We start from the raw sequence: 9,779 nt of genomic DNA on the forward strand, positions 1-9,779 counted from the left end.
TAAGACAACATGCATAAAGAGGATGATGTGGTCAAAATACTCATTTGCCTAATAATTCTGTACAGGGTGTATATTATATACACACGGTACAGACCAAAAGTTTGGACACACCTTCTCATTCAAAGAGTTATCTTTATTTTCATGACTATGAAGGCATCAATACTATGAATTATATACATAACAAACAAGTGTGAAATAACTGAAAATATGTCATATTCTAGGTTCTTCAAAGCAGCCACCTTTTGCTTTGATTACTGCTTTGCACACTCTTGGCATTCTCTTGATGAGCTTCAAGAGGTAGTCCCCTGAAATGGTTTTCACTTCACAGGTGTGCCCTGTCAGATTTAATAAGTGGGATTTCTTGCCTTATAAATGGGGTTGGGACCATCAGTTGCGTTGAGGAGAAGTCAGGTGGATACACAGCTGATAGTCCTACTGAATAGACTGTTAGAATTTGTATTATGGCAAGAAAAAAAGCAGCTAACAGTCTATTCAGTAGGACTATCAGCTGTGTATCCACCTGACTTCTCCTCAACGCAACTGATGGTCCCAACCCCATTTATAAGGCAAGAAATCCCACTTATTAAATCTGACAGGGCACACCTGTGAAGTGAAAACCATTTCAGGGGACTACCTCTCAAAGCTCATCAAGAGAATGCCAAGAGTGTGCAAAGCAGTAATCAAAGCAAAAGGTGGCTACTTTTGAAGAACCTAGAATATGACATTTTCAGTTGTTTCACACTTGTTTGTTATGTATATAATTCCACATGTGTTAATTCATAGTTTTGATGCCTTCAGTGTGAATCTTTGAATGAGAAGGTGCGTCCAAACTTTTGGTCTGTACTAATATATATATATATATATATATTATATATAGTGTAAGGGATCGCCTCTTATTTGGGGGTCATTCTCACAGATACGACTTTAGGACACCAGGTTTCAGGTCCAAACCGTGCATTTATTGTGCACACTCCAACCAATACAGGTTATCAAGAAGTCGCAGCTTCACCTAACACATGTGACATCCACATAAAATAAACACTTGCCCGGCTAGGCTCTAACTAACACAGAGTTTCCTGACTCACCTAAGTCCCTGTTCACACCCTGTGAACACATGCGGCTTTCTCAGCTAATGTCCCACATCCTCCTGGCTGTACAAAGCACAGTACGCCCACTGCCTCCAGTCCAGTGTCTCAGCACACATGGGGAATAGTGGTCTCTCAGCCCTCCTGGCTTGAACCACACCGAGCCTCCAGGCCTCTGTCCACAGACAACACACTCCCCCCTTGCTGACACCCTGGGAGGTGCTTTGTGCCAGCCGAATTACTTCCAGCTGGTCTCGCCTGTGGTGGAATAGGGGTGTGGACCGAACTATCCACCCCTTCCTTGCCTCTAACCTGCGTGAGACCTGTCACGGTCTCACATATCCCCCCCCTTTGTTCAAGCCCGTGAGGGTGAACACCTGCATAACCACGGGAGGCTGGTGAGAGGGCATCCACCTGGCCTGGACGCGGTGGAACAGCCACCCACCCTGCTCTTTGGCTGCTCCCAATAAGAACCGGCCCAGATTGGTTTTACAGCCACACTAAGTAACACTGTGTCAGTGAGCACTAGCTGCCGCTGACACAGAAAATTACCGGTTCTTATTTCACCAAGGCCAGGAACCTCGGTGACACGTACCTTCCCTTTGTTCTGCCAGACCCATGCCAGCAGCGCTTGGTTTATCACCAAAACCAATATCTTGCCTAACCGAAACTGCCTAAAGGCCTCATGTGCCCATCTCATGACCAGATACTCTTTTCCTACTCTTTCCCGAGTGCTAATGATGCGCTGTCATATATTTTGATCTCTCTCTCTTTTTAGATCCTCTGGCTCCTGTACATGCGCCTCACGTCCTTTCTTGGACTGCTGCAGCTCTTGCCTGAACTGTTCCCAGTCATGGTCATATCCCGACACTTTCTCCTTTGCAGGGCTCCTTCAGCAGAGCATGCTTGCCCCTACTCGCTTCTTTTACGTGCATCTGGGTCACTTCTTCCTTCTTTCCAGCAGTAGTTACCCCAGCTACTATGGCAGTTTTAGAGACCTCTGCTTCTTTAGCGGCTTTTTCCACTTCGGCCGCGGCTCCCTTTGGGTTAACTTTTGTCTCTGTAGCACCTTGTGACTTCACGTCAACCAACACATCGGCCTTAACTTTTTCAGTCTTTGTCTTCTTGAAGTCTCCAGTCTCTTTGACCGCCTTCTCATCCTTCTCGGACATGGCACCATACACTTGCCCTGTTAACCCATCCCCCTCTTTCTCATTGAGGCAGGAGGCACCAGGGTCTTCAGCAGACTCCTCGTCTTCTGTCATTTTCTCCAGAGGCTCACCCAGGACACTGTTCTCCATTTGTGGAGGAGTCAGGAGATGCAGCCCATCGTAATAGCCCGGATCCGAAAACTGATCGTTCACCTCCTTGTACTTCTTCCCCAGCAGCCTGCTGGCTATTTGGAAGGCCTTGTATGCAGAGGGGACGTCTTCCAGGCCTAGGTTACATGCTACCACGGGTCTGTGGTCTTTAGCATCCACATCAGGCCCATCAACTGGTTTAGCAGAAGCATCTTCCATCTTCTCTGCCACAGCCAGCACCACAGTGCCACCCTCTCCAGTCCCATTTTTAACAGGCTCTGGCTTCTTGATGTCTTCCAGAGAACTCTCCTCATCAGGTTTCTCCAACTCATCTTTTAAGCTCATGAGATTTTCCGTCTCTGCTCTGAGTTGCTTGTTCAGCCTCTCCAATTCAGCATGCTCCTCTAGCGCTTCTTCCAGGGCTCTAGCCAATGAGAGGGCCTTGGTCTCCTTTTCCCAAGCATCAGTCTCTGTGTGGTCACGTTTTTCACCATATCGAGCCGAGATGTATTTCTCTTCAGCTAGGAGCCAGTCACACTTCTCCTGTTTCCCCAGGCGCTGAACCACTAACTCCATGTTTTTCAGCAGTTTCTTTTCAGCTTTTTGCACAAGCTTGTGGGAAGTGCCCCGCTTTTGGGCCTCCGGTTCCAGCTGCTCCTTGCTCTGCTGAAGCAGATGTAGGAGTATCACCATTCTCTTTCTGGCTCTCCTTCTTTGCCCTTTCTGAAACTTTCTTCAGTTGCTCTGTGAAGACGAGAGAGAGAGAGAGAGAGACAGAGAGAGAGAGAGAGAGAGAGAGAGACAGAGAGAGAGACAGAGACAGAGACATCATCCTCCTGTTTGCAGCTGTACTGTCCTGTCAGGTCACCTACAACTGTCTGGATATGGGCTTCAGACCCTAGGCTGATGTCACCCGACTTAATTCTCATCTCGTCAGATATAACTGTCTGGTCGCTACTAGTAAACACCTTTGTTTCGGAGGACCTTAACATGGTAGCTTCATTCTCTGGGTTGCTATCGGTCACAGCACATACGGCACCTAGACCGCTCGTGTCATTATTAATTCTGACCTCTAGGGGCACCGATGAGCTAATCCCCACCTGGGAAACTTCCTTAGTAACCAACCAACATTGTGGAGACTGCATTTCCACCTCTGATACGTGCGGTACACCCTCTAACCCGATCATATTTTCCTGCACCTGCAAACACTGAGCTGGAGCTGGGCTTTGCTCCACACTACTTATCTGCATGTCTTCAAACCTTTTGATTAAGTCATATCGCGCTTCATGAAACATAGCAGATGCAGAAAATAAAGTTTCATCATCATTTACATTTTTACCACCAGGGGGCGCTTCTCCCCTGACCTCAACCTGCAACGGAAAAGATAGATCACTGTCACCACATATTTCATATGACATCACATTTTCCGCACTTTTGTCACCATCACTTTGCACTTGACCAGCACCATTGTTTCCAATGGTCAATATTCTTTCCCCATGCAGGTCAAAGTGCAGCTCCCTTAGATCCTCACTTAAAGGGACAGGTACAGGTTCTGCAGGAGTTTCGTCACTATCTGCAGAAGTGTCTACCTTACGCCACAGCAACAAACCGATATCACGGCCCAATACTCCCTCATGCATGAGCGTATCTGTAACATCAAATTCATAAGTCCCTGTTCTCATTGGAGTCTCACGCTCAGTGAAAATCAGCGGATAGTCCTTATCCGCATGACTGTCCAGCACCTTTATTATTTTACCAGTCTCAGGTTTCAATATTGTGCTACCTCTTACCCGGGCTAGCATGGGATCCCGGACCCTTGTCATCCCATGTCCAGCCTTGATTCCGGGCATTTTGGGTAACACAAGAACATTCTCCCCTGCAGATTCCTGCAAGGGAGCAATCACAACAAGCTTAACCGCCTGTTCAGACACTGTTTTTTCCATGTTATCACACATTTTCGCAATAGTTTCTTGCCTCTGCTACTTATCACCTACCGGCCCGACAGGTATCAACTGCCGCCGGCTTACTGTCACTGGGTCTGCCACATAATCAATAACAGGAACAATCTTACCCAGCGATGTCTCGGGTTTAGCAGTCCTGGGAGCCAAGGATACTCCAGCCGCAGAATATGAGCCACTTGCTCCGCTCCATAACTGCTGGACAGCCGCACGCTGTTGTGGTTCGTCGCCCTTAGCAACCGCCTCGCAGATCCTCGGCACATCCTTTCTAGGACTCTGTCTCCATTGGTAGGGAACACTCGACCTCCTGAGAGCCGAACCGCTCTCCCCCTCTTTATCTTCCCGGCGGTTGCCCTTGGCAACGGCATATCTTTGCTTTTCCCCCCGATAGTCCCGGCACACTGCCCACCTCTTGGAACTTTGTACAGGGTCCATACAGTGTTGAGAACCCATTTCTCAAGGCCAGCTGCAACTGCGCCTCCAAAGCCTCTCGCTCTGCATCAAATTTCGCCTATTCATTTTTAGTGTAGCCAATTGCTATGGCCATTTCTTCTGCCTGCTGTATGCGCCAGCGCTGCCGGACGTACTCTTCCCCGAGACCCATGGTAGCAGGAAAAACTTTCCGCCACAAGTCTACTTTTGCTGGACTACTACTGGCCCTTTAATTCACTACAGTTTTACTTGCACTACAGCAAAATAGTCCACAAAAGCATGAGCAGCACCTGCTCCACTGAACAAACAGGCTTCCAGCCCTTTAACTCCAGCACAGCAGGATTCAGCAGCACCTGCTCTTTCTCATCGTTGCTCCTAGCACCCGACCATTGCCCTGCTCTCATGGACAACTTGCCCGCATCCGACACTAATTGTAAGGGATCGCCTCTTATTTGGGGGTCATTCTCACAGATACGACTTTAGGACACCAGGTTTCAGGTCCAAACTGTGCATTTATTGTGCACACTCCAACCAATACAGGTCATCATGAAGTCGCAGCTTGACCTAACACATGTGACATCCACATAAAATAAACACTTGCCCGGCTAGGCTCTAACTAACACAGAGTTTCCTGACTCACCTAAGTCCCTGTTCACACCCTGTGAACACAAGCGGCTTTCTCAGCCAATGTCCCACATCCTCCTGGCTGTACAGAGCACAGTACGCCCACTGCCTCCAGTCCAGTGTCTCAGCACACATGGGGAATAGTGGTCTCTCAGCCCTCCTGGCTTGAACCACACAGAGCCTCCAGGCCTCTGTCCACAGGTAACACACTCCCCCCTTGCTGACACCCTGGGAGGTGCTTTGTGCCAGCCTGAGTACCTCCAGCTGGTCTCACCTGTGGTGGAATAGGGGTGTGGACCGAACTATCCACCCCTTCCTTGCCTCTAACCTGCGTGAGACCTGTCACGGTCTCACAATATATATATATATATATATATATATAAAGGTGCTTCAACAAAGTATTAGTTTAAGGGTGTGCACACTTATGCATCCATATTTTATTTTTTTCTTCTCTCTACCTAAAAGATTTCAGTTTGTTTTTCGATTGAGTGGTACAGTTTATAGGTCACAATAAAGGTGGAAAAAGTTCTGAAATGATTTCTCTTTGTCTCATTTTTTTTTACAGCACAGAAACCTGAGATTTTAACAGGGGTGTGTAGACTTTTTATATCCACTGTATATATATATATATATCTCATTGTAATGGTTACTTACATCCTGACTGTTCTCATACACTGTTTTTTGTCCCTACAGTCATCCTTGTGGTGGTGTTTGGAATTTGTTGGGCCCCCTTCCATACCGAACGACTGATGTGGAGCTTCATCAATGACTGGTCAGAAGAAATGCACCAGATGTTTGGCTTTGTTCATGTCATCTCTGGGGTGTTATTTTATCTCAGTTCGGCAGTGAACCCAATCCTGTACAACCTACTTTCCACACGTTTCCGGGAGATGTTCAAGGAAGTCATGTGTCACGGGAGGAAAAAGAGGTTAGGCTCACGAAGATCATCCCCTAGTGTTACAAGGGTTACCACACGAAGTACAGTGTGTGAGCATATGCCGGGAAATGGACTCCCTTTTTCTGATGTAGATGAATTTGACGTGTATGTAGAGTGTGAAAATGTGACCAAAAATCAGTCATCTTTCTCATGAACCTCTCCCTTGTCATTCCTGCTGTAATCCATAATGCAGCCTATATGCCATTATCTTTACACAGTGAGATCTCAATCAGAATTTCAAAAATGAAGTCAACTTTTTCCATCAATCAATACCCAGGTAATAAATAAGTCACATTACATCAGGCTGGATAAATACTGTCCATGTGACAGCAGCACTGAGCAAATAGCCCTGGGTAGTCCTCTGAGTTTCACAAGTGAACGTACACCTAAGGCTACATGCACACGACCCCCGTGGCCGTATTGTGGCCCGCATACAGTGGGTCTGCAGTACACGGGCACCGGCCGTGTGCATTCTGCATCAAAGATCGCGGACCCATTCACTTGAATGGGTCCGCAATCACGGAGATGCGAAACGGAGGCACGGATCGGAACCCCACGGAAGCACTACGGAGTGCTTCCATGGTGTTTCTTTCCGTTGTTCCGCACTGCAAATAAATATGGCATGTCATATTTTTTTGCAGTGCGGACAGACCACGGACCCATTCAAGTTGAATGGGTCTGGCCCGTTGCACGGATGTTGCAAGTGCATTGGGGACCGCAATTAATGCACGGAACGGCCGCACAACGGCCATGTGCATGAGGCCTAATGGTGATGTTATATATAGCAATAGCTGGGTAAGAAATGCCAAATTTATCAGCCACCCTCTCAGTTCTGCACTCCTTTGTACTTTAAAATTTCAACAGCACTAGACAAATTCCACAAGCAAAAGCAAGACAAGTTAGTGAACTGTTCATTGCAGTCTCTCACGCAGACAATAACTTTTGAGGGGCCAATGCTAACTTACTGTCACATGTAAATGAGAAAGCACTTGAGGGTGCGCAAGATAAATTCAATTTGCCTTTATTACGCAGGTGGCAGTTTTAACATCCATTATTGTTGCCATGTACGTGCCTTGTGTGGGACAGTATTAATTAAACCTGCAATGAGTTTCACAATATAACTGCCTATAAGTGAATATATTAGCTAGGATTGTGTTCTTCCTCCATATATACACTTAATGCGACAATTCCATGTGATTGAGTATGACTGCTGCCTTGAATATGCTGTGAATGTAAATTTACAGCACTGCTCGTTGCTCTTGTTTACACTGAATACAAGGGATACAGGAATGAAATTCCAGAATAATGGAAAAACTAAGCTGAAAATGTAAGTCAGTACACAAAGCCCCAAACTCAAAAGAGAAGAAGTTGTCGGAATCTGCCACTTTTAGCAGGACCAGCTGTCTATCTTGCGTACATACTTGCCAACAGTCCCAATTTTGCCAGGACAATCCTGCGAAATGGCCCACCAAAGAATGAGGGCATTTTAGAGGCATTCCTGGGTGGATCAAGGGCCAGGACTTGAATGTCCCAACTTTTACATTTTTAATGTTGGTGAGTATACAGTATGTGTATGGGATCCTCTTAACTCTCCATTGAAGGTTGAAATTTATCATCCAATCCTTTTGTTTTCAAAAGAAGTAAGCCACTGACAGAGGCATTTAGTAACATAGTAACATAGTAACATAGAGACATACACCCCTCTCCCTATTAAAGACACTCATGTGTCCTTATCTGCACAATGTAAAGGCTCCTGGATTTGCTATTGCTAAGGTTTCCACATTAATGCAGGCACAGCTGGCCTTTGGTTAGCTGGTGTGGGATTATTTTGGAGCACCCACCCCTCCACAAGCCTTATAGAAGGGAAAAAAATAAATGCTTTACCAGTTTTGAATGCATCTAAAATGACAAATAAAGCAACTTTGTAAGCAATTCCTATTTTCATTTTTTATGTACAACATCTATACAGACGTATGTGTCTCCATGGTAACAGACTACAGACAATTACTGTGTAGTCGGCTCATGGTTTTCACAGCTCCTATGCTTAGTAACCAGAGATGATACTCTCACATGTTAGAAAACACAGGAGTGAGACAATTGCCTTCAAAGAGTGAGAGATGATGGAGTCATCCGTCACTCTTTCTATCGTCAGCAATGATGCCTTCTGTATTGGAGAGGGGCGATGCACTGTGTTCAACTATACAGATAACATACCTCTTAGGGTATGACCAAACCATGTGGTCTTGTTGTAGTTGTCACTTTGGCAGTGCTGTGGTCTAGTACCGCTGTGATCATATGGGCCGTAAATGTCTCTAAATAAACTAATGAGAGCACACTGTTCAGTGGGTCTGTATTTTTAATGGCCACGTGGCACCTTCAATGCTGCATGGCCATTTAACAATATAGACCAGCTAAACAGTGTGGTCTCATTAGTTTAAATAGTGGTAGCTACGACTTGTAAAACCACAGCAGTACTCGACCACGGCCACGTTACAACGGCGACATGATTGTGCCGTTTGGTTGTACCCTTAGGCCAGCTCTGGCTGCAACACAATTTTTACACCAGCAAGTAAGTGTCACACGTTACCATTTAAGGGTGTGTTCACACTGTCAGCATTTGGTCCGAGATTGTGAGCCAAAACAAGATGCTATTGAAAATCACAGAACAGAAGCATGTTTTTCCCTTATACCTCATGTCTGTGGAGGTTCCACTCCTGGTTTTGGCTCACAATCACTGATGGAAACCACTGACCAAACACTGACTGTGTGAAACAACCCTTCTGCTATTTGTCCTTACCTACAAAGATGTTAGGTTACAGTTGTGGACTTGTCATTCATAGACCTTGCTCTGGCTTCATTATCTTCCTAGAGATATGATGGCTGGGGTTTTTCTTTAAATATTAAAAGATATTGACCCACTAACGTCAGTGCTGCCAACAAGCTAATCTGAAATTTTGGGAATTATGACTACCATTTTCCCCCAAGGAGTAGTAGAGAGACACACACGGAACATGCTTGTATATAAAGATTCCTGTCTGTGGTTACTTTGTGTACACAACTGAGAATTGTTTTAGATGTGCACTTACAGTAAGATGTCGTTTATTTTTTAAACCACTAATTGCCATCTTTCTCACGTCTGGTGTCCCATAAAAATGTACAAAATCCATGGGGACAGATGTGTGTCAATGGATTTTTTGTGAAAATTATGCCAAATAGTTGCAGGGGAAAGTATCAAGCTAATGATTTACTGCAGGACATACAGTATTTGCAGGCTAGTGCATCTTCTGTCATAATTATTGGAGACACTTTTATCTAAGCACAAGGACTCCAAAGTAGGTGATTTATAGCGAGTTGCATCTTACTCTGTGTATATCATGTGGCTATAAATCAAGATGTAGGATACCATTCTGTAAGACCATAGACTGTCATAGACATATTATTA

General features: G+C 45.6%; 1 protein-coding gene across 1 annotated transcript in view; it reads left to right on the top strand.

Annotated features, from left to right (window-relative positions):
- NMUR1 (neuromedin U receptor 1) overlaps nucleotides 1-6,515 on the top strand; it is a 126,815-nt gene extending 120,300 nt beyond the window's left edge. Inside the window, exon 2 of the mRNA XM_040430017.1 lies at nucleotides 6,094-6,515. Within this exon, the coding sequence (XP_040285951.1) occupies nucleotides 6,094-6,491 (398 nt within the window). The 3' untranslated portion in view covers nucleotides 6,492-6,515. The remainder of the gene's footprint in view (nucleotides 1-6,093) is intronic.
- Nucleotides 6,516-9,779: the final 3,264 nt, after the last annotated feature.

Source organism: Bufo bufo, chromosome 4 (assembly GCF_905171765.1).
Source record: "Bufo bufo chromosome 4, aBufBuf1.1, whole genome shotgun sequence".
Taxonomy (NCBI): Eukaryota; Metazoa; Chordata; class Amphibia; order Anura; family Bufonidae; genus Bufo; species Bufo bufo.